The sequence below is a fragment of the Hyla sarda genome, chromosome 8 (assembly GCF_029499605.1).
Source record: "Hyla sarda isolate aHylSar1 chromosome 8, aHylSar1.hap1, whole genome shotgun sequence".
NCBI classification, from domain to species: domain Eukaryota; kingdom Metazoa; phylum Chordata; class Amphibia; order Anura; family Hylidae; genus Hyla; species Hyla sarda.
In genome coordinates this window covers 11,436,705-11,462,354 of record NC_079196.1, presented here as the reverse complement: position 1 = coordinate 11,462,354, position 25,650 = coordinate 11,436,705, and the positions used below count along the sequence as shown (strand labels likewise).

Sequence of the window (25,650 nt, the reverse complement as noted above, 5' to 3'; positions counted from 1 at the left end):
ACACATATACATTCCCCCATAGGAGTTACACATATACATTCCCCCATAGGAGTTACACATATACATTCCCCCATAGTAGTTACACATATACATTCCCCCATAGGAGTTACACGTATACATTCCCCCATAGTAGTTACACATATACATTCCCCCATAGTAGTTACACGTATACATTCCCCCATAGTAGTTACACATATACATTCCCCCATAGGAGTTACACGTATACATTCCCCCATAGTAGTTACACATATACATTCCTCCATAGTAGTTACACATATACATTCCTCCATAGTAGTTACACGTATACATTCCCCCATAGGAGTTACACGTATACATTCCCCCATAGGAGTTACACGTATACATTCCTCCATAGGAGTTACCTATTGAACTTTCCACAAGAAGTCATATCTTATAGTAATATTTTGATGGTGGTTTATATACTGATTATTGGGCACTTTTCAGCCATCTGTTTTTGGGGTTGCCTTTTCATCTGAAACTTTGGGGGGAGATTAAAACCTGTCCAGAGGAAAGTTCACCAGATGCGCATAGCAACCAATCAGATCGCTGCTTTCATTATTCAGAGGCCTTTTCAAAAATGAAAGCAGCGATCTTATTGGTTGCTATGGGCAACTCAGCAACTTTTTATCTGGACAGGTTTTCACAAATCCCCCCCCCCCTTATGTTTTGGAGGAAAGATCTTTATAGGGGCATCTGGATCAGTAACCTATATTGGACCCTATAAAGATCTATCATGAATACAATGTGGGACGTGTATCATTATTTGTGTACGGTAGAAGCAGTTTACCCCTTTTGCCGAATTCTAAATTATGCGCAGATGCACTAAATTTATCAATCAAGCGCAATGAGTTTCATAAATTGCGGGCAAATATAGTAATCTCCTCCTACCTCCACTCTTTGATAAATGAAATGAAATGATGATTTAGATCATCTTGCTACGTGTGGTCCAAGATGGCTTATATTTGCGTAAAAAATATGGTCATTGCGCAAGATTTCTGCAGGTAAATGAAATGTACGGAGTTAATGAATTTGTGCGCACTAAATATGTAACTCCAAGGTTACACCGAAACATACACATCTGGAGGAAATGCTCCACCAGAATGTACGCAAAAAAAAAAAGACGCAAAAAAACAGCTTGCGCAAAATTTTGCTTACAAATTTAAACACAAAACAGGGATAAAATCTTTGATACATGTCCCCAATGAGTGAAGCAGAGGTTTGGGGGACTACACGTACCTCAGGACATCAGCCAGAGCAGCGGCCGTCGTCCACCTGCCATCCACCCGGCTGTAATCCTGCTTCAGAACCAGGACGCAGTACTGGACCAGGCCGTAGCTATAAGAATCCTCCTTGAGGTTCTGCAGAGATTTACTTCCAGGCGCCGCACTCTGCAGGATATCTGGAGACAAAGATATGGATTGTGAAACCACAGTAATACAGTAACAGTGGGGCCCGGGGGGGGGCCACGTCTCACCTCTAAGGGTCAGCAGCAGGACTGGGTCTGAGTCGTGACTGCTCTCCGTCAGCTTAGACGCCAACTCCAGGATCCGCCGGTCAGGATTGTGCGCTGCGCCCGCGCTCATCTTCCTCCTGGGAGTGGAAACCATAAGAATCTCTGGGTTACTGACAATGATCAAAGAAATTGCAAAAAAATTGACATATTTAGAAGCCTGCAAGGGGCCCAATTTCCTGGCATTAATTAGTCAAGAATCAACCAGAGAAATTATTCTCTATGCTGATGGGGGGGAGGCACCCTCTTTGGGAAATGCTGTAATAGACTTCCATTTCTCCCCATTTTCAAGACCTCCGCTTACTGTATTTGAAGTTGAAACTATTTACAAGGGCTGTCCGGGCATGCTGGGAGTTGTAATTTTGCAGCAGCTGGAGGCACTCTAGTAGAAAAACACTGTCCCAGTGCAAACTGTGGTCCTCCAGCTGTTGAAAAAACTTCAACTCCCAGCATGCCCGGACAGCCGTTGGCTGTCCGGGCATGCTGGGAGTTGTAGTTTTGCAACAGCTGGAGGCACCCTGTTTGTGAAACGCTGTTATAGACTTGCATTTCTCACCATTTTACAAGACCTCCGCTTGCTCTGTATGAAGTAAAAACTATTTCCTAATATATCCTGAAAACTATTACTCTCCTCTATGGGCCGAACTGCCCGGATTCAAGACTGATACATTGTAACAAACCTTCGGCGAGACACATTGGTGCTGCTGTTTGCCTCTTTATTCAGTGGATGCATGTGTAACAAACCTTCAGCTGCGATAGCTATTATAAATATTCCTTATGTAAGACGATGTTCCCCAACCAACTCTGACAAGACTACAATTCCCATCATGCACTGACAGGGGGGGGACCTTTAAAACATAACCTTTAATGTTATTCTCTAAAATACACCACACCCTGTGATAAAGAAAAAAGTGCTCCAACTCCAGCACCAACACAAGATTAATCCAGAGCAGTTATCACATGTCATGTGGATTTACAAAAGATGATAACGAGCTATTGCTTAGAATGTCACCCAACGCATTTCTGCCACAACGTGGCTTCCTCAGGGGAGATATATACAATATGCAATAGATCATAATACTGCTACGTAATAAAATTACAATAAGATATTTAGACGGACGGTGTAGCTTATTTGATAGTGAAACACCTGATACATAGTGTACATCCCTAGATACATAGTTGGGGGTAACTATAGTTACCCCCAATATCCGCATCACAATTTCTTATTCATACCATTCATTTCTAAAAGTCTAATATCTAATATGTATTCTCTGTTGCGCATATTAACACTCAGCCAGGCTCATTAGTTTACTTTCATTTTATACAAGCGAATTGTCTTTTAACCCCTTAAGGACTGGGGTTTTTTCCGTTTTTGCATTTTCGTTTTTTGCTCCTTGCCTTTAAAAAATCATAACTCTTTCAATTTTGCACCTAAAAATCCATATGATGGCTTATTTTTTGCGCCACCAATTCTACTTTGTAATGACATCAGTCATTTTGCCCAAAAATCTACGGTGAAACGGAAAAAAAAATTATTGTGCAACAAAATTGAAAAAAAAAAAACACTGTTTTGTAACTTTTGGGGGCTTCCGTTTCTACGTAGTACATTTTTCAGTAAAAATGACACCTTGTCTTTATTCTGTAGGTCCATACGATTAAAATGATCCCCTACTTATATAGGTTTGATTTTGTTGGACTTCTGGAAAAAATCATAACTACATGCAGGAAAATTAATACGTTTAAAAATGTCATCTTCTGACCCCTATAACTTTTTTATTTTTCCGTGTATGGGGCGGTATGAGGGCTTATTTTTTGCGCCGTGATCTGAAGTTTTTAACGGTACCATTTTTGCATTGATAGGACTTATTGATCGCTTTTTATTCATTTTTAAATGATATAAAAAGTGACCAAAAATGCACTATTTTGGACTTTGGAATTTTTTTGCGCGTACGCCATTGACCGAGCGGTTTAATTAATGATTATTTTTATAATTCGGACATTTCCGCACGCGGTGATACCACATATGTATATTTTTATTTACACTGTGTTTTATTTTTTTTATCGGAAAAGGGGGGTGATTCAAACTTTTAATAGGGGAGGAGTTAAATGACCTTTATTCACTTTTTTTTTCACTTTTATTTTGCAGTGTTATAGGTCCCATAGCAAAACTACAACTCCCAGCATGCCCGGACAGCCCTTGTAAATAGTTTCAACTTCAAATACAGTAAGCGGAGGTCTTGAAAATGGGGAGAAATGGAAGTCTATTACAGCATTTCCCAAAGAGGGTGCCTCCAGCTGTTGCAAAACTACAACTCCCAGCAGCCAAAGGCTGTCAGTGCATGATGGGAACTGTAGTCTTGCCATAGTTGGTTGGGGGAACATAGTCTTACATAAGGAATATGTATAATAGCTATCGCAGCTGAAGGTTTGTTACACATGTATCCAGTGAATAAAAGAGGCAAACAGCAGCACCAATGTGTCTCGCGAGGGTTTGTTACAATGTATCAGTCTTGAATCCGAGCAGTTCGGCCCATAGAGGAGAGTAATAGTTTTCAGGATATATTAGGAAATAGTTTTTACTTCATATAGAGCAAGCGGAGGTCTTGTAAAATGATGAGAAATGCAAGTCTATAACAGCGTTTCACAAACAGGGTGCCTCCAGCTGTTGCAAAACTACAACTCCCAGCATGCACGGACAGCCAACGGCTGTCCAGGCATGCTGGGAGTTCTAGTTTTGCAACAGCTGGAGGACCACAGTTTGCACTGGGACAGTGTTTTTCTACTAGAGTGCCTCCAGCTGCTGCAAAACTACAACTCCCAGCATACCCGGACAGCCCTTGTAAATAGTTTCAACTTCAAATACAGTAAGCGGAGGTCTTGAAAATGGGGAGAAATGGAAGTCTATTATAGCATTTCCCAAACAGGGTGCCTCCAGCTGTTGCAATAATACAACTCCCAGCATGTGAGTTGTAGTTTTGCAACAGCTTAAAGGAGTAGTCCAGTGGTGATTCAGTGGTGAGCAACTTATCCCCTATCCTAAGGATAGGGGATAAGTTGCAGATCGCGGGGGGTCCGACCGCTGGGGCCCCCTGCGATCTCCTGTACGGAGCACCGACAGCCCGCGGGAAGGGGGCGTGTCGACCTCCGCACGAGGCGGCGGCCGACACGCCCCCTCAATACAACTCTATGGCAGAGCCGAAGCGCTGCCTTCGGCAATCTCCGGCTCTGCCATAGAGATGTATTGAGGGGGCGTGTCGGCCGACGCCTCGTGCGGGGGTCGACACCCGCTATCTCGGCGGAGAGTCGGGGCCCCATACAGAGAGATCGCAGGGGGCCCCAGCGGTCGGACCCCCCGCGAGCTCAAACTTATCCCCTATCCTTAGGATAGGGGATAAGTTTTTCACCACTGGACTACCCCTTTAAGGACCACAGTTTGCACTGGGACAGCCCTTGGCATGCTGGGAGTTGTAGTTTTGCAACAGCTGGAGGACCACAGTTTGCACTGGGACAGTGTTTTTCTACTAGAGTGCCTCCAGCTGCTGCAAAACTACAACTCCCAGCATACCCGGACAGCCCTTGTAAATAGTTTCAACTTCAAATACAGTAAGCGGAGGTCTTGAAAATGGGGAGAAATGGAAGTCTATTATAGCATTTCCCAAACAGGGTGCCTCCAGCTGTTGCAATAATACAACTCCCAGCATGTGAGTTGTAGTTTTGCAACAGCCCTTGGCATGCTGGGAGTTGTAGTTTTACAACAGCTGGAGGCACACTGTTTGGGAAACACTAATTGACTTTTTCCATTTCTCATCATTTTCAAGACCTCCGCTTGCTGTGTAAAGGAAACAATATAATACATCAGACTCAAGACTGATACTTTCACATTCTGTCAGGGCACGATGGGAGTTGTAGTCTTCTGCAATATTTGTAACACTAGTTTTGTATCAAGTGAGAAAGTTGTGAAGCTTTTGCAACATTGTAGCTTATAGAGAGGGCATGCTGGGTGTTGGAGTTTTGCAACAGCTGGAGGCACACAGTTCGCCCTGGGACAGGGTTTCCCAACCATAGTGCCTCCAGCTCCTTTAAAACTACAACTCCCAGCATGCCCGGACCGCCCTTGGCTGTCCGGGCATGCTGGGAGTTGTAGTTTTAAAACAGCTGGAGGCACCCTGGTTGGGAAACACTGATTAACTTTTTTTTCCACCATTTTCAAGACCTCCGCTTGCTGTGAAAAAGGAAACAATATAATACAACAGACTCCAGACTGACACATTGTAACAAACTCACACAAGACACATTGGTTCAGCTGTGTCTGGCTACAAGTGTAACAAATCCTCAGCTGTGATACATATTTGGGTCTAGACTACAATGTTCCCATTCACTGACAGCAAACAATAGCTTGCAGGTCATGTGACAGGTTGCTATAGATACCCCCATCCGTCCCCGTCTCCATGGCGCCCCCGTTAGCCCCGCGGCACTCACACACCTCACACCGGCTCTCTGGATAACGGGCGACCGGAATCCTTCACGTCGCCTAGCAACCAGAAACAACTCAAGCCAGGTCTTCTCCCTCAGCCAGGCCACAGCCGCGCTGAATTCTGGGAGTTTAAATAAACCGTCACTGCTGAGCGGCTCAGAAACCATAGAGGCGCATTGGTTTGCTCATCAGTTTGTCCCCTTCTCCGCTGACCGCAGCCATTTTGGTAAAGCCATCGAGCCCTTGTCTCTGGTGGGACGGTAGTCAGAAAAATGGCCGCGGTGCTGAGGACACATTGATTGCACAAAGCTTATCCCCTATAAACAAACTACGGTAGAGGGGCGTGGTTGACGGCTGATGTCATGGTGTGACAGCAAATCAGAGTGTTTAGCTGTCCCACGGGACCAATCAGCGTCCGGTGTGGTCGGAGTCCCCGCCCCCCCGGTGGCTGGTGTGCGGTGTTGCCGGCTGGCTGAAGGCAGATGGTTGAAGCCGGCGGCGCTGGGTGGCCGTAGGGATGAATGGTGCGGCCTGTCCACTGTTTGACACCAAGGAGCGAGTGCTGAAACTCGGGGAGAGCTTCGAGAGGCAGCCGCGGTCAGGCTTCCACACTATCCGATGTGAGGAGGGGAACGGAGGACGGTGACAGCTGTTCACACTGCGCGGCGCTGTCAGGGATCTGCTTGCGTCTGCAGTGGGGGAGGGAGAGCAGAGCAGAGCAGTACCATTACATTCACTCCCCATTACATTACATTCACTGCCATTACATTCACTACCCCCCCTCCCCATTACATTACATTCACTCCCCATTACATTCACTGCCATTACATTCACTCCCCATTACATTACATTCACTGCCATTACATTCACTGCCATTACATTCACTCCCCATTACATTACATTCACTGCCATTACATTCACTCCCCATTACATTACATTCACTCCCCCATTACATTACATTCACTCCCCCATTACATTACATTCACTCCCCCATTACATTACATTCACTCCCCCATTACATTACATTCACTCCCCCATTACATTACATTCACTCCCCCATTACATTACATTCACTCCCCCATTACATTACATTCACTCCCCCATTACATTACATTCACTCCCCCATTACATTACATTCACTCCCCCATTACATTCACTCCCCCATTACATTCACTCCCCCATTACATTCACTCCCCCATTACATTCACTCCCCCATTACATTCACTCCCCCATTACATTCACTCCCCCATTACATTCACTCCCCCATTACATTCACTCCCCCATTACATTCACTCCCCCATTACATTCACTCCCCCATTACATTCACTCCCCCATTACATTCACTCCCCCATTACATTCACTCCCCCATTACATTCACTCCCCCATTACATTACATTCACTGCCATTACATTCACTCCCCCATTACATTACATTACATTCACTCCCCCCCCCCCCCATTACATTCACTCCCCATCCCCCTACCACAGCGTTTATACCACAACTACGACTCCGGCTGTGCCAGCTAAGCTGCGACTCCGGCCGTGCCAGCTGGAGAGACGCAGTTAGCAATAGGACAATGTTTTCCAACCAGTGCGCCTCCAGCTGTTGCAAAACTAAAACCGGACAGCACATGCCCGGACAGCAAACTACAACTCCCGTCGTGCCAGCTTTTGTTAAACTACAACTCCAATCATGCTTCCCATTCATTGACAGCAAGCGGAGATCTTTAGAATGGTGAGGAATAGTCCAGGCCCCAGAATAAGAAGTAACCTGTGTTGCACTGCGTTCACCACCACAAACACCTGGACGCAACCGAAAAACGAGTGGTGAGCGAAACCGCCACGTGAGCCGGTAGAGAGGAAACAGCTGTGCCCCAGAATAGCTACCTGACCCCTGTGTGACCCAACACTGCTCACAGCTGAGGGGTTGTTACAGTCACATCCAGTCTAGATCATCCCCTGAAGCATCGGTGAGACTCACTGTACTGATACAATGTTCCGCATCCTCTGCAGTATAAAGAAGTTGGGGATAAGATGATATTCTAAATCGCCCCCCCCCCCCCTCTCAACTTATGGCTCTCCAGCTGTTGCAAAACTTCAGTTCTGTCAGGGCATGATGGGAGTTGTAGTCTTTGTAATATTTGTAACATTGTAGTTTTGTATCATGTGAGAAAGTTGTGAAGGTTTTGCAACATTGTAGCTTAGTCCGGGAATGCTGGGATTTGTAGTTTTGCAACAGCTGGAGGTCCACAGTTCGGAGACCACTGGTCTATAGGACAGTGGTCTCTTATATGTGCCTGTCCAGCTGTTACAAAGCTACAACTCCCAGCATGCCCGGACAGCCGTTAGCTGTCCGGGCATGCTTGGAGTTGTAGTTTTGCAACAGCTGGAGGCACACAGTTTGTACTGGGACAGTGTTTCCCAACCAGTGCGCCTCCAGCTGTTGCAAAACTACAACTTTCAGCATGCCCGGACAGCCTTCGGCTGTCCGGGCATGCTGAAAGTTGTAGTTTTGCAACAGCTGGAGGCGCACTGGTTGGGAAACGCTGGTAAATAGCGCTGAGCATTGCATTGTGGGAGCTTAGGGGTCCCATGGCGGCAACTTCCCAATCATGTAACATGCATGGGGGGAAGGGCACATACTTGGGCTGTCCGGGCATGCTGGGAGTTGTAGTTTTGCAACAGCTGGAGGCTCACTGGTTGGGAAAAGCTGGCATATAGCACTGAGCATTGCATTGTGGGAGCTGGGGGGGGGGGGTCACATGGTGTCCATTGCCCTGTGATGTAGCATAGGGGGGGGCACATACTTCTCCTTCAGTGCAGCCTCTATCGTGCCCGTCCTGCCCCCCGTTCTATGGCAGAGCTGGTGTTTACCCAGTGAGCCCGGTGCACATTGGCCGGCGGCCACCATCACTGACGTCAGCGGCTTCTTAATCTCCTATGAAAAGATCCGGATCTCAGCACATTGGGGGGGGGGGGTGTGAGGGGTCCCTATCAGCCGGGGCCCCCCCCATAATTACTGCTCATACCAGACATTCATACTGTTTCTCTTCATTAGATGATTTCAAACCGGCATCGATTGACACATCATGTGAGGGCGACCTGGAGGTGGGGAAAGGGGAACAGGTGACCATAACACTGCCCAACCTAGAGGTGAGTATATGGGGGGGCATATATACCTGTACATAGGGGGCAGTATTATAGTAGTTATATTCTTGTATATAGGAGGCAGTATTATAGTAGTTATATTCTTGTATATAGGAGACAGTATTATAGTAGTTATATTCTTGTATATAGGAGCAGTATTATAGTAGTTATATTCTTGTATATAGGAGCAGTATTATAGTAGTTATATTCTTGTATATAGGAGCAGTATTATAGTAGTTATATTCTTGTATATAGGAGCAGTATTATAGTAGTTATATTCTTGTATATAGGAGCAGTATTATAGTAGTTATATTCTTGTATATAGGAGCAGTATTATAGTAGTTATATTCTTGTATATAGGAGCAGTATTATAGTAGTTATATTCTTGTATATAGGAGCAGTATTATAGTAGTTATATTCTTGTATATAGGGGCAGTATTATAGTAGTTATATTCTTGTATATAGGGGCAGTATTATAGTAGTTATATTCTTGTATATAGGAGCAGTATTATAGTAGTTATATTCTTGTATATAGGAGCAGTATTATAGTAGTTATATTCTTGTATATAGGAGCAGTATTATAGTAGTTATATTCTTGTATATAGGAGCAGTATTATAGTAGTTATATTCTTGTATATAGGAGCAGTATTATAGTAGTTATATTCTTGTATATAGGAGCAGTATTATAGTAGTTATATTCTTGTATATAGGAGCAGTATTATAGTAGTTATATTCTTGTATATAGGAGCAGTATTATAGTAGATATATTCTTGTATATAGGAGCAGTATTATAGTAGATATATTCTTGTATATAGGAGGCAGTATTATAGTAGTTATATTCTTGTATATAGGAGCAGTATTATAGTAGTTATATTCTTGTATATAGAAGCAGTATTATAGTAGTTATATTCTTGTATATAGGAGCAGTATTATAGTAGTTATATTCTTGTATATAGGAGCAGTATTATAGTAGTTATATTCTTGTATATAGGAGGCAGTATTATAGTAGTTATATTCTTGTATATAGGAGGCAGTATTATAGTAGTTATATTCTTGTATATAGGAGGCAGTATTATAGTAGTTATATTCTTGTATATAGGAGGCAGTATTATAGTAGTTATATTCTTGTATATAGGAGCAGTATTATAGTAGTTATATTCTTGTATATAGGAGCAGTATTATAGTAGTTATATTCTTGTATATAGAAGCAGTATTATAGTAGTTATATTCTTGTATATAGAAGCAGTATTATGGTAGTTATATTCTTGTATATAGGAGACAGTATTATGGTAGTTATATTCTTGTATAGAGGAGCAGTATTATAGTAGTTATATTCTTGTATATAGGAGACAGTATTATAGTAGTTATATTCTTGTATATAGAAGTTGTATTATAGTAGTTATATTCTTGTATAGAGGAGCAGTATTATAATAGTTATATTCTTGTATATAGAAGCAGTATTATGGTAGTTATATTCTTGTATATAGGAGACAGTATTATAGTAGTTATATTCTTGTATAGAGGAGCAGTATTATAGTAGTTATCCACAGAAAATGTGGTGGATTTGAGCTGAGGAAAACCCGACAGATCAGAACATGTGTAAAAAGCAAAATGTAGGGAAACCTTAGTAAATACCGTGGAAAAAAAATTGTAGGGAATAAAAACTTACAAAGAAACCTACACAACACTTAGTAAATCAGAGCCAACAAACGTATGTGTGAAGTGTCCTGCTGTAAATATGCACTAGACCTACATAAACTGGGACAAATTGTGCAACATCCTCAGAGAAGAGATTAGGCAACAGTGGCATTAACCCTTAAAGGGATTGTCTTGGAGTTTAAGAAATAAAACTAGATGAAGAATAAGTTCTAAACCTCCACCAAAAGAAATGTAAAAATCAATTAAGTCCTTCACCAGTCCTTGTTTATCTATTTGTTCCCATTGAGATAATACTATGTGCTTGCATGTGACCACCACAGCCGGTCATTGGCCTTAGCGGTGAGGCTGCATGTACCACACGAGACATAGAAACATACACAGCGGCAAGTGATTCGCTGCATCGGTCATGAGTGTTTATAGGGTTAATCGCCATCACAGCCCCTGTATGCCCTTACCTGGTCCCGGTGTATGTAACCCTATGGTGTCTGTGCAGTCACTTCTCTGTATATATTTCTTATTCTGATGATTTCTGTCTTTGTTGTGAACGTTTTGCTTTGTTTCCAGGGATCCACCGCACCCATCACCGTATTTAAAGGCTCCAAGCGGCCGTACCTGCGGGAATGTATCCTGATAGTGAACCATGACACGGGCGAGTGCCGGCTGGAGAAGCTGAGCAGTAACATCAGTGTGAAGAAGACCAGGTATGGCAAGGAGGAAAAAACGAAAAGGAAACAAAAAACTTAAAGCTAAACAGATTTGTAAATTACCTGTATTTAAAATTTTTAAAGGGGTACTCTGCTTCTCAGCATTTGGAACAAACTGTTCGGTACGCAGGAGCCTGCGCTGGGTGCTTGTGACATCATAGCCCTGCCCCCTCATGACGTCACGCCCCGACCCCTCAATGCAAGTGTATGGGAGGGGCGTGACTGCGTTTGTTCCAAATGCTGAGCAGCGGAGTACCCCTTTAATCCTTCCAGTACTTTCAGCTGCTGTATGCTCCACGGGAAGTTGTGTAGTTATTTTCTGTCTGGCCACAGTGCTCTCTGCTGACACCTTTGTCCGTATCAGGAACTGTTAAACCCCTTAAGGACATAGACAATTAGGTCTGTACGCCCCTTAAAGGGGTACTCCGCCCTAGTATCTTATCCCCTATGCAAAGGATAGGGGATAAGATGGCAGATCGCGGGGGTCCCGCCGCTGGGGACCCCCAGGATCTCCGCTGCAGCGCCCCGCTATCATTACTGCAAAGAGCAAACTCGCTCTGTGCGTAATGATGGGCAATACAGGGGCGGAGCATCATTACGTCACTGCTCCGCCCCTCATGATGTCACGGCCCACCCCCCTCAATACAAGACTATGGGAGGGGGCGTGGCGGCCATCACTCCCCCTCCCATAGACTTGCATTAAGTGGGCGGGCTGTGACATCACGAGGGGGTGGAGCAGTGACGTCACGATGCTCCGGCCCCTGTATCGCTTGGGCCGGAGTTTGCTCTGTGCAGTAATGATAGCGGGGCGCTGTAGCGGATATCCTGGGGGTCCCCAGCGGCTGGACCCCCATGATCTGACATCTTATCCCCTATCATTTGGATAGGGGATATGAGGATAGGGGCCGAGTACCCCTTTAAAGACCAGGCCTGTTTTTTTTTCAAATCGGGGATGTCTGACTTTATCAGAGAATAACTCTGGCAACGTTTTGCCAATCACGATAATTCTGGGGAACGGAATGATGGGGGCTCAACCCAATAAGTACAGTTGGGTGTTACTCAGTAATGAAAGGCGACACTGAAGCATAGTAGTACACCAATAAATAATCTAGACACATTTATTAAATGTTTACACAAAAAAGACCCAACTACACACACACAGTAATTAAAGGGGTATTCCAGGAAAAATCTTTATATATATATATATATATATATATATATATATATATATATATATATTCAACTGGCTCCAGAAAGTTAAACAGATTTGTAAATTACTTCTATTAAAAAATCTTAATCCTTTCAGTACTTATGAGCTTCTGAAGTTAAGGTTGTTCTTTTCTGTCTAAGTGCTCTCTGATGACACGTGTCTCGGGAACTGTCCAGTTTAGAAGCAAATCCCCATAGCAAACCTCTTCTAAACTGGGCGTTTCCCGAGACACGTGTCATCAGAGAGCACTTAGACAGAAAAGAACAACCTTAACTTCAGAAGCTCATAAGTACTGAAAGGATTATGATTTTTTAATAGAAGTAATTTACAAATCTGTTTAACTTTCTGAAGCCGGTTGATTATATATAAAAAAAAGAAGTTTTTTCCTGGAATACCCCTTTAATGACAAAAAGCCACATTAAAAACCTTAAAATACTGGCTCACAAGAGCCAATTGCACAACCCAGGAGAGGGGCCATGAACCCCCCTCACCTGAAACTGACGCCCGTCCTCAGACACTATGAATAGTCAATAGTAAACACACAATAATAACTACAGGGGTCCCTCAACATATGATGGTGATCCGTTCCAAACGGACCATCGTTTGTTGAAACCATCGTATGTTGAGGGATCCGTGCAATGTAAAGTATAGGACAGTGGTCTACAACCTGCGGACCTCCAGATGTTGCAAAACTACAACACCCAGCATGCCCGGACAGCCGTTGGCTGTCCGGGCATGCTGGGTGTTGTAGTTTTGTAACATCTGGAGGTCCGCAGGTTGTAGACCACTGTTAGAGGAAGTTGTACTCACCTGTCCTCGCCGCTCCGGACCATCACCGCTGCCCGGGATGTCGCCGTCCATCGCTGTCGCCGCGTCCCCGGGGTGTCCCCGACGCTCCGGCAAGGCCTCTGCTTCCCCGGGATCTTCTCTCTCCATCGCCGCCATCATCACGTCGCTACGCACACCGCTCCTATTGGATGACGGGACGGTGCGCGCAGCGACGTGATGACGATGATGGAGAGCGCCGACGATGCAGGGGATCCCGAAGAGGACGCGCCGGAGCCCCGAGGACAGGTAAGTGATCGTCAGCGGGCCACACGGGGCACTGTAAACGGCTATCCGGTGGCAGCTGAAGCAGTCTGCGCTGCTGGATAGACGTTTATGCGATGTCCCCGACATACAAAAGCATCGTATATTGATGCTGCCTCTGAGAGACCATCGTATGTTGAAATGATCGTATGTCGGGGCCATCGTAGGTCGGGGGGGTCACTGTACTCCAATCTGAATAGAAGTATGCAATACAGTACTTAACCCCTTAAGGACTCAGGGTTTTTCCGTTTTTGCACTTTCGTTTTTTCCTCCTTACCTTTTAAAAATCATAACCCTTTCAATTTTCCACCTAAAAATCCATATTATGGCTTATTTTTTGCGTCACCAATTCTACTTTGCAGTGACATTAGTCATTTTACCCAAAAATGCACGGCGAAACGGAAAAAAAAATCATTGTGCGACAAAATCGAAGAAAAAAACGCCATTTTGTAACTTTTGGGGGCTTCCGTTTCTACGCAGTGCATATTTCGGTAAAATGACACCTTATCATTATTCTGTAGGTCCATACGGTTAAAATGATACCCTACTTATATAGGTTTGATTTTGTCGCACTTCTGGAAAAAATCATAACTACATGCAGGAAAATGTGTACGTTTAAAAATGTCATCTTCTGACCCCTATAACTTTTTTATTTTTCCATGTACAGGGCGGTATGAGGACTCATTTTTTGCGCCGTGATCTGAAGTTTTTATCGGTATGATTTTTGTTTTGATCGGACTTTTTGATCACTTTTTATTCATTTTTTAATGGTATAAAAAGTGACCAAAATACGCTTTTTTGGACTTTGGAATTTTTTTGCGTGTACGCCATTGACCGTGCGGTTTAATTAATTATATCTTTTTATAGATCGTACATTTACATAGATACCACATATGTTTATTTTTATTTTTTTTACACTGTTTTTTATTTTTTTTATGGGAAAAGGGGGGTGATTCAAACTTTTATTAGGGAAGGGGTTAAATGACCTTTAACACTTTTTTTTACATTTTTTTTGCAGTGTTATAGGTCCCATAGGGACCTATAACACTGCACACACTGATCTCTTATACTGATCATTGTTATCCCATAGGGACCTATAACACTGCACACACTGATCATTGTTATCCCATAGGGACCTATAACACTGCACACACTGATCATTGTTATCCCATAGGGACCTATAACACTGCACACACTGATCTCTTATACTGATCATTGTTATCCCATAGGGACCTATAACACTGCACACACTGATCGCTCATCCTGATCACAGGCGTGTATTAACACGCCTGTGATCAGTGTTATCGGCGCTTGACTGCTCCTGCCTGGATCTCAGGCACGGAGCAGTCATTCGTCGATCGGACACCGAGGAGGCAGGTAAGGGCCCTCCCGTTGTCCTGCAAGCTGTTTGGGACGCCGCGACTTAACCGCGGCGGTCCCGAACAGCCCGACTGAGCAGCCGGGTCATTTGCTTTAGAAGCGGCGGTCAGCTTTGACCGCCGCTTCTAAAGGGTTAATAGCGCACATTGCCGCGATCGGCGATGTGTGGTATTAGCCGCGGGTCCCGGCTGTTGATGAGCGCCGGGACCGACGCGATATGATGCGGGATCGCGGCGCGATCCCGGTTCATATCGCGGGAGCCGGCGCAGGACGTACATATACATCCTGTGTCGTTAAGGGGTTAAATATATAATATAAAATGCTAGATGGTTAGTATAATGTACTACAAATGCCTTAAGGGTACAATCCAAATAGTCCTAGTAAGATAGGAAAATAAATCCCAATAGTAGCTGCATATAGAGATGAGCGAACTTACAGTAAATTCGATTCTTCACGAACTTCTCAGCTCGACAGTTGATGACTTTTCCTGCATAAATTAGTTCAGCTTTCCGGTGCTCCGGTGGCTGGAAAAGGTGGATACAGTCCTAGGAAAGAGTCTCCTAGGACTGTATCCACCTTTTCCAGCCCACGGGAGCACCGGAAAGCTGAACTAATTTATGCAGGAAAGGTCATCAACCGCCGAGCCGAGAAGTTCGTGACGAATTGAATTTACTGTAAGTTCGCTCATCTCTAAAAGAGAGTGCACCATATAAAGGAGGACGTGGTCACTAGGAACCTTACCGGCGACTTCCTCAGGGGTGTTGACAACTTTTATTTTTAAAGCATTTTTTTTTTTTTCACTAACATTTTAAATGAATTAGAAGCCTAACCATTTTACTTGAAACTTTGAAAAGTACGTCTTTTTATATGTGCTATGCAAAATTTGCTGAAATTTGAAGGCGGTAGAACATAGGAACTCCCCCTAAATGACTCCATTTTAAAAACTAGACCCCTCAAGGTATTCGCTAGGGGGTACAGTGAGTATTTTAACACCATCGTTTTTTGGCAGGAATTATTACAAAGTCAGTGTTAAAAAAATTCAAAATTTGCTTTTTTTTTTTTTTACCCCCCCAAGAATGCTTCATTTGTGGGACATATTTTTTGTACATCGTTTCTGATTTTGAAAGAAATGCGCCCTATACTTTATTGATTTGTCACCCAAAAAACACTAAAACATAACTTTTAATTGATGATTTTTTTTTTTTAAAACCTGTCAAGAAAAACCACAAGTGCAGCTCATATTATACGAAGGCTAAAATTGTTCTCAATCTCAGGATCTATAGATATCGATCAATATTAGGAGACTCGGATATTGTCACTAAAGGATAGAGGGGGTACAAGGTAGAGCGAGATGGGGAGGGAGGGCCTAGGGAAATGTCTGGCCAGGAGATAGAACGGCCACTACCTACATGTCCCTCGGACTGGAACCCTATGCTACCCCTATACCTAGGCGGGGTGGTCCGTCCTAAAAAGGATGGGCCCGCACTGGAACCTACCCCTACGTTCCTAGAGATTCCCTGAGAATATAGACAGGTAGGAGGCTGTCTCGCTGTAGGAGGCTGTCTCGCTGTAGGAGGCTGTCTCGCTGTAGGAGGCTGTCTCGCTGTAGGAGGCTGTCTCGCTGTAGGAGGCTGTCTCGCTGTAGGAGGCTGTCTCGCTGTAGGAGGCTGTCTCGCTGTAGGAGGCTGTCTCGCTGTAGGAGGCTGTCTCGCTGTAGGAGGCTGTCTCGCTGTAGGAGGCTGTCTCGCTGTAGGAGGCTGTCTCGCTGTAGGAGGCTGTCTCGCTGTAGGAGGCTGCCTCGCTGTAGGAGGCTGCCTCGCTGTAGGAGGCTGCCTCGCTGTAGGAGGCTGCCTCGCTGTAGGAGGCTGCCTCGATAAGTGAGGGTAGGAGTAGGGGGCCGGTTGCCAATAACTGACTAGACCATTAGACCCCACTGACGGAGTGTCTGAGTGTCTGTATGAACAATGCTGTGTCTGAATAGTCCCCACATGTGAAGGGTCTATAATAATTAAGGCAAGGTTTGTAGTGAAACATAACGTCTCGACGCGTTTCCAGCCCCAATCGTCAGGAGACGGTGAGGGGCATAAGAGATGTCGTACAGATATGAATGAAGGTCGGTCCCGGTAGACGGTAGGCCGCCACGCTGATTCACATGGCGTGTTCCTATTTATGTAGTGACTATACACAATTCCACTAATTCCAGATTGAATCGCCCGCACCGAACAGAAGGTAAACGTCACTACGTCACATCCGGTAGCTAGTAGTACAGTGATCCCTCAACTTACAATGGCCTCAACATATAATAGTTTCAACATACAATGGTCTTTTCTGGACCATCGTAACTTGAAACCAGACTCAACATACAATGTACAGACAGTCAGGATCTGTGAAACGTGTCATAACTGGAGGAACCGACCAATCAGAATGGGCATTTTACTGGTAAATCACCTCTATTACTGAAGTGTATGCACTGACTGGTGTCTGGTAGCGCCCCCCGCAGTACAGGGAGGAACTACAAGTTCTGCACTACTCCTTACCTGTGCCAGGGTCAGCTGCTCCTTTTGGACACCAAGTAAGGACGGCTCCATTTGGGACACTGTGTGTACTTTATAGGACCCTGAAGAAGCTCCTGTCCTCTACATAAACCATTGTTTCCCAACCAGGGTGCCTCCAGCTGTTGCAAAACTACAACTCACAGCATGCCCGGACAGCCGTTGGCTGTCCGGGCATGCTGGGAGTTGTAGTTTTGCAACAGATGGAGGCTCCCTGCTTGGGAAACACTGACATAGACAGTGATTTACAGCTCCCAGCAGATCTTTATTACTTTTATATGTAAGGATTTGCTTTATATACATCTCCCAGCAGCTCTTTCTTACTTTTATATGTAAGGATTTGCTTTATATACATCTCCCAGCAGCTCTTTCTTACTTTTATATGTAAGGATTTGCTTTATATACATCTCCCAGCATCTCTTTCTTACTTTTATATGTAAGGATTTGCTTTATATACAGCTCCCAGCAGCTCTTTCTTACTTTTATATGTAAGGATTTGCTTTATCTATATTAGTTATCTACATATTTTTCTTTAATCCTCACTTTTTTTTTTTGCCTATTTTTGGGTGACATTTTGGTGGCTTCAGAACCAATTACCAGGTTTCCATAGAGTTCTGGTCTCAACATACAATGGTTTCACCTTACAATGGTCGTCCTGGAACCAATTAATATTGTAACTCGAGGGACCACTGTATAAGGAAATGGAGCCGGTATGCGTCGCGGTATCTAAGATACTGGTCACGTGATTTCCCCCGTGTCTGCATACCTTCCGGTCCGCAACTGCCTATGACAAGTCACATGACGGGTTATGGCACATTTAGTCATCCGCAAGGATTGACGAAAACGCTCAGTTGCGCAGCTGTATACAAGATAGGACCCGGTCATGTGACCCAGGTTATCATCCACAGTGAATGGCAAAGCGCTCCATTACACAGCCGCATAGAGGAAGAACAGTGCGGAAATCTCATCCCGGCTGTTCCGCATTGTTGGGCCGAGATGACTAAACCACTGAAACCAATGAAAGGGATGTTAATTGCTCACATCAGTAATGTTATTATTAATCATAAGGTAAGTATTCCAGTTATTTTTTAATTTATGTACACATGACTATTGGAGACAAAGATATGACAATAACAGGATAAAAGGGGGAGGACCTGGAGAAGTTCTAGATACTGGTGCAACTTCAACCAGCCAAATAGAATGTACAGCCTTAAAGGGGACCTCTCATCAAATAAACTTTTGATACATTTTAGATGAATGAATGTTGAATAACTTTCCAATAGCATCTTAATGAAAAATATTCTTCTTCTTTCTATTGTATTTTTCCCGATCAGTCCTGTCAGCGAGCATTTCTGACTCTTGCTGGAGTCCTAAACACTCAGAGCTGCCAGCCTGCTTTGTTCACAGCCAAACAGGCTGAGAACAAAGCAGGCTGGCAGCTCTGAGTGTTCTCCTTTGTGAACAAAGCAGACTGGCAGCTCGTAGTGTTTAGGACTCCAGCATGAGTCTGAAATGCTTGCTGCCAGCACTGGTAGGGAGACCCCTAGTGGTCATTTCTTCAAAGTGGAAAATTAAATAGAAAGAAGCATATTTTTTAATAACATGCAATTGTAAAGTTATTCTGCATACATTAATCTTTAATATATCAAAAGTTTTTTTGATGAGAGGTACCCTTTAAGTGAGCTGCTAGATAACATGAAATGGGGATAAACAATCTAGTGCAAATTCCAAGTTGACTGGATAACTTGAACCTATCATGCCCCCTCCATAGGCTTGCATTGAGGGGGCGGAGCTGTGACGTCACACGGGGGGGGGCGGAGCCGTGACGTCACTATACTCCGTCCCCGTGATCGCTAGTAATTAGACCTGGAGCTCCGGGGGCTGATTCTAACAGGGTGCGGCGTGGAAGATCACGGGGGTCCCCAGCAGCGGGACCCCCGTGATCAGGCATCTTATCCCCTCTCCTTTGGAGAGGGGATAAGATGTCTTAGCGCCAGAATACCCCTTTAAAGGGGTTATCCAGGAATCAAAACAAAGTCCTAATTTCTATAAAAGACTGCTCCCAATCTGTCTCCAGGTTGGGTGCGGTATTACAACTTGGCTCCATTCACTTCAATGGAACTAAGCTGCAGAACCACATCCTATCTGGAGACAGACTGGGAGTGGCCTTTAAGCGAAACTCTTTTTTTTTTTTTTATTCGTGGATAACCCTTTTAAGGACTTAAAGGACTTGTCCACTTTCAAATTTCTTTGTATTTTAGAATGTTTATTGGCTTCTTGAAAATGCGCCAGACATCCCCTTTAAATGCAGGACATCAGGTGGTTGACTTGTGAAGATTTCTGGGGATCTTACGGTTTGTACTTTTATTTCAGAGCTGAAGGAAGCAGCAAGATCCAATCCCGCATCGAGCAGCAGCAACAGCAGATGAGAAATACCAGCAAGACCCCAACCAGCAGCAAAACCTCCTCCCCCCTGGGCAAACTCTCCCCCACGTCTCCAATGGACGACATAGAGCGAGGTACCGTGACACTGTGTCAGGACAGAGCTCCGGCTTTCTGCAGCGTTTTCTATCATTCTACATTCAGCTCAAGTAACTTGGGGAGCATGTACCCCTTTAAGGGGTTAAAGATTTACCTGTAAATCAGTATCAGGCAGATGTATTCAACTAGTAATGAACAGAATCAGGAAGAATACAGTGAGCGCCCCCTAGAGGGGGGAAAAGTTATTGACCACGTAACAATAGTTTCTACCTAAACCTTCCCCTTATTTTATAGACATAATCCCTGACATGGCTGAGGGGGGACATAAGAGAAGGGTCCGCTCCTCGCCGTGTTGGGATTGATCCCGGGCGGTCGCAGGGGACGTCCCTCACGTGTTAATTCCCGTCTTTCTGCAGAGCTGATGGCGGAGGCCAGTGTTATCGACCAGATGAGCAGCTCAGACAGTTCATCAGGGTCCAAGAGTTCATCGTCCTCCAGCAGCGACAGCTCCAGCGACTCTGAAGACGAGGGGAAAAAATCTTCGCGCTCGGCCTCCCAGCTCCAGCAATCCTCCTCCAGCATGGAGATCGGGAACGGCAAGTCCCAAGATGGCGGCAAGCAGCTGATGAGCACCCTGAGTACGTGTCATCTGCCACTGACATAGTTTATTGTAAAGGTGTTTGTAAGTAAATCTAATATCCTCAAGGGGGCGATCTGAGCGCCTTATTGGTCACATAATCTGGTGAGCGTTCTATTAAAGGGGTACTCTGCTGTTAGAGATCTTATCCCCTCTCCAAAGGATAGGGGATAAGATGTCTGATCGCGGGGGTCCCGCGGCTGGGGAATCCGTTATCTCCCTGCTGCACCCGGCGTTTATTTAGTGCGTTGGTTGCTGCGCCGGAGACTCATGATGTCATGGTCACGCCCCCTCAATGCAAGTCTATGGGAGGGGGCGTGACGGACGTCACGCCCCCTCCCATAGACTTGCATAGAGGGGGTGTGGCCATAACATCACGAGCGGGCGTGACCGTGACGTCACGAAGCTCCGCCCCGTATAGCCGGTCATCCGCACGGAGCGAAGTTCGCTCCATGCATCGAATGTCTGAGGTGCCGCAGCCAAGATCATTGGGGTCCCCAGCGACGGGGACCCCCGTGATCAGACATCTTATCCCCTATGCTTTGTATAAGGGATAAGATATCTAGGGGTGGAGTACCCCTTTAAGTAATAATTAATTTAAAGAAGCACTGTCATGATAAAAAAACAAAAAAAGCTTGATATGTTAAGAGAGAAATATCAAAAGTTTTAATTGGTCGGGGTCTGAGTGTTCAGAGTCCACAACCAATCATGAGAACGAGCCCAGAGGTGCGTGTGATGTTACCTGGAAGGAGGGAGGGAAGCACGTGGCTGAATGCTTCCCTCCCTGCTCTTTGTCTTCATCGTCCTTAAAGAGGTTATCCAGGGAATAAAACTTATCATCCCCTATCCACAAGATTATAGATAAGGGTCTGATCACAATAATGGGGCCTCTACTCCAGCTCCCACCCTCTAAGATGAACTGGTCATGGGAGCACTGACTAATAGAGATGAGTGAACATACAGTAAATTTGATTCGTCACAAACTTCTCGGCTCGGCAGTTGATGACTTTTCCTGCGTAAATTAGTTCAGCTTTCAGGTGCTCCGGTGGGCTGGAAAAGGTGGATACAGTCCTAGGAAAGAGTCTCCTAGGAATGTATCCACCTTTTCCAGCCCACGGGAGCACCGGAAAGCTGAACTCATTTATGCAGGAAAAGTCAACAACTGCCGAGCCGAGAAGTTTGTGACGAATCGAATTTACTGTAAGTTCGCTCATCTCTACTGACTAGCTTTGCCAACTACTGCCTGAGGCAGGACATGCAACTAGTGCTTGGCGGAGCTGCCATCACTGTGAGACCAGTAAGTCCCAGAAGGAATGCAGATTGGCCGGTTATGTTAAAGGGTTAATCAGGACCAGAATGACAGCTAATTTGAGCTAAAAACGGCTCCCTGTTGGTCTCCAGATAGGGTGTGGTTCTGCAGCTCAGTTGCATTGAAGTGAATGGAGCCAAGTTGTAATACCACACACAACCTGCGGACAGACGGGGAGCAGTTTTTGCAGGCTCCCGGTGATAATGCTATTAGGAACCGGGACCCACGGCTAATGCCGGATATCACCGATCTGGCCAATGTCCGGCACTAACCCTTGAGACGCTGCGTTCAATGTTGATCGTGACGTCTAAATGCTGTAAATCCCGTTCCTGCCTAGCGCAGCGGCTGATCAGGACTGCGGCAGTGAAACCGCGGCCTCTCGATCAGCTGAGAAGTCCTCCTCGCTGTCCGATTGGTGGTCTAAAGCTCCTTGGCAGGCTGGAGCAATGGAGCACAGATAACACTGATCAATGCTTTCCTATGGAGAAGCATTGATCACTGTATGCAACCTAAAGATTACATGTTATAGTCCCCATACAAAAAAGTGTAAAAAAAAAAAAATAGTTATTATGCATTAACCCCGTCCTTAATAAAAGTTTAAATCACATCCCCTTTTCCTATTTTTCAAATAAAAATTATGTAAACAAAATTTAACCCGAACGTGTGGTATTTCCGCGTGCGTGAAATATTAAAATGTAATGTTAATTACCGTATTTTTCGTCCTATAGGACGCACCGGCGTATAAGACGCACCCAATTTATAGGTGCAAAATCTAAAAAAAAATTAAGATTTTGAACCCAATAGTGGTCTTCAACCTGCGGACCTCCAGATGTTGCATAACTACAACTCCCAGCATGCCCGGACAGCCGTTGGCTGTCCGGGCATGCTGGGAGTTGTAGTATTGCAACATCTGGAGGTCCGCAGATTGAAGACCACTGCATAGGAGGTAATACTCACGTGTCCCCGCCGCTCCGCTCCATCGCTGTCGCCGCTTCCCCGTTGTGTCCCCGTCGCTCCGGAACGTCTCTGCTGCCGGCCGGGTATCCTCGCTCTCCGTCGCCGCCATCACGTCGTTACGCACGCCGACGCACGTACGTGATGACGAGGAAGGAGAGCGCCGGCCATACAGGGGATCCCTGAACGGAGAAGACACCGAGGAGGCAGGTAAGGTCCCTCCCGGTGTCCTGTAAGCACTAACCCGGCTATTCAGTCGGGCTGTTCGAGACCGCCGCGGTGAAATCGCGGCGGTCCCGAACAGCCCAACTGAACAGCCGGGTTAGTGTCACTTTCCCTTCAGACGCGTCGGTCAGCTTTGATCGCCGCGTCTGAAGGGTTAATACAGGGCATCACCGCGATCGGTGATGTCCTGTATTAGCCGCGGGTCCCGGCCGTTGATGGCCGCAGGGACCGCCGCGATAGGGGTGTATTCACCGTATAAGACGCACCGACTTTTTCCCCCCAGTTTTGGGGAAGAAAAAGTGCGTCTTATACGGCGAAAAATACGGTATACCGCACAGTCAAAGGGGCAAGTGTAAAAAAAAAAAAAAAAAAGCCTAAGGCCAGAAATGTATATTTTTGGTCACTCCATATACTGGAAAATAAATAAAACGCCATCAAAAGAAAAATAGTCCCAGTAAAAACTACAGATCGTGGCGCAAAAAAAAATGACCCTCATACATCCCTGTATATGGAAAAATAAAAAAGTTTTATAGGCGTCAGAAGTGGACACGTTTAAGCATACAATTTTTTTTACAAAAACGTAGAATTTTTTAAGTAGTAAAATAAAACAGACCCCATATAAATTGGGTATCATTTTAATCATATGGACCTACAGAATAAAGATAAGGTGTCATTTTAACCAAAAGGTACACTGGGTACAAACGGTAACCCCCAAAATTAACAAAATTGTGTTTTTTTGTTTTTTTCAATTTTGCCCTACAAATTTTTTTTTTTTTTACTGTACATGTGGAGGGAAAATGAGTGAGGTCATTACAAAGTACAATTGGGGACACAAAAACAAGTCCTTATAATGGTCTTCAGATGGAAAAATAAGTTATGTCCATTAGAAGACAAGGAGGAAAAACAAAACCTCAAAAAAGGAAGAAAAAAAGCCCCAAATGGCCGGTCCTGAAAGGGTTAAAGGGGTATTGCAGGAAAAACTTTCTTTTTTTTTTTTTTTTTTATATCAACTGGCTCCAGAAAGTTAAACAGATTTGTAAATTACTTCTATTAAAAAAATCTTAATCACTACAATAATTATCAGCAGCTGAAGTTGAGTTGTTCTTTTCTGTCTGACAACAGTGCTCTCTGCTGACATCTCTGCTTGTCTTGGGAACTGCTCAGACTAGAAGTGGTTTGCTCTGGGAATTTGCTTCTACTCTAGACAGTTCCCGAGACACGTGTCATCAGGGAGCACTTAGACAGAAAAGAACAACTCAACTTCAGCAGCTCATAAGTCCTGAAAGGATTAAGATTTTTTAATAGAAGTAATTTACAAATCTGTTTAACTTTCTGGAGCCAGTTGACATAGATATAGATATAGATTAGATAATATATGACTTTTCCTGCATAAATTAGTTCAGCTTTCCGGTGCTCCGGTGGGCTGGAAAAGGTGGATACATTCCTAGGAAAGAGTCTCCCAGAACTGTATCCACCTTTTCCAGCCCATCGGAGCACCTGAAAGCTGAACTAATTTATGCAGGAAAAGTCATCAACTGCCGAGCCGAGAAGTTCGTGACGAATCGAATTTACTGTAAGTTCGCTCATCTCTAATATTAATAATATATAAATAATAATAAAAATAATAATAAATAAAAATAATATATAAAAATTATAATATAAATAAATATTAATATAAATATTAATAATAATTTATATTGTTATTTTTTATTTATATATTTTTTTATTATTATTATTATTATTATTTATTTATTTATTATCATTATTTTTATTGTCGAATCCTCTTTTTGCTGATCTCCATATTTGGAAAAATAAAAGTTTTTCCTGCTGATTCCGCTGTGATTTGCGCTGCCGCTGTTCTCCTCTGATCTCTCTCTGCTTGAATTTGTCGCTTTTGTTTTCCAGGGAATGACCTGCAGCTGAGCGAGTCTGGCAGTGACAGCGATGACTGAGCCGCGGAGCTGACGCTTCCCCACATCTGAATGTTCTGACGGGGCCTCAGTCTGGGTGGGGGTTTATTATGGCCGCTCGTGTGACCTCCCCCGCCGCCGCTGTCGCCTTCTACCATCACTGCCTCTTATAACTCAAGGACCAGAGATTTTCTGCAGTTTTCTGTTTCTTTTAAGTTGTTCTATTGACTTGATGTATAGCGCCTCACGGAGGACTTCACCGGCCGCTGCAGCCGCCAGGCCCTGCATCTTGTCAGGACTAAAGTCAGTATTTCTTCTTCTTTATTATTTTTTTCTGTTTAAAAAACTGAAGAAAAAAACAACCAAAGTGCAATAAAATGTGAATTATCTGA

General features: G+C 44.4%; 2 protein-coding genes across 7 annotated transcripts in view; one reads left to right on the top strand and one right to left on the bottom strand.

The window, feature by feature from the left end:
- IQCB1 (IQ motif containing B1) overlaps nt 1-6,169 on the bottom strand; it is a 25,048-nt gene extending 18,879 nt beyond the window's left edge. For 2 of the 4 annotated variants that reach the window (XM_056534612.1, XM_056534615.1), the window contains exons 1-3: nt 6,012-6,169; nt 1,493-1,608; nt 1,255-1,417 (exon numbers count right to left, since the gene is read on the bottom strand). In XM_056534612.1, coding sequence (XP_056390587.1) covers nt 1,255-1,417; nt 1,493-1,608; nt 6,012-6,169 — 437 coding nt within the window. Of the gene's footprint in view, nt 1-1,254; nt 1,418-1,492; nt 1,609-5,812; nt 5,944-6,011 lie in introns of those variants that run through there. The other 2 variants (XM_056534614.1, XM_056534613.1) reach the window with 2 other exon arrangements.
- Nucleotides 6,089-25,650, top strand: EAF2 (ELL associated factor 2). 3 transcript variants are annotated; one of them, XM_056534619.1, is made up of 6 exons: nt 6,089-6,228; nt 9,060-9,154; nt 11,372-11,508; nt 20,116-20,261; nt 20,640-20,861; nt 25,254-25,650. In XM_056534619.1, exons 4-6 carry the CDS (start codon nt 20,168-20,170, stop codon nt 25,298-25,300), a joined length of 363 nt encoding a protein of 120 aa, XP_056390594.1. In that variant the 5' UTR covers nt 6,089-6,228; nt 9,060-9,154; nt 11,372-11,508; nt 20,116-20,167; the 3' UTR covers nt 25,301-25,650. The 3 variants fall into 3 exon arrangements, with proteins under 3 accessions (XP_056390594.1, XP_056390593.1, XP_056390592.1); XM_056534618.1 differs by lacking the exon at nt 6,089-6,228 and adding an exon at nt 6,288-6,622 and having other exon boundaries at nt 20,640-20,905; XM_056534617.1 differs by lacking the exon at nt 6,089-6,228 and adding an exon at nt 6,296-6,622.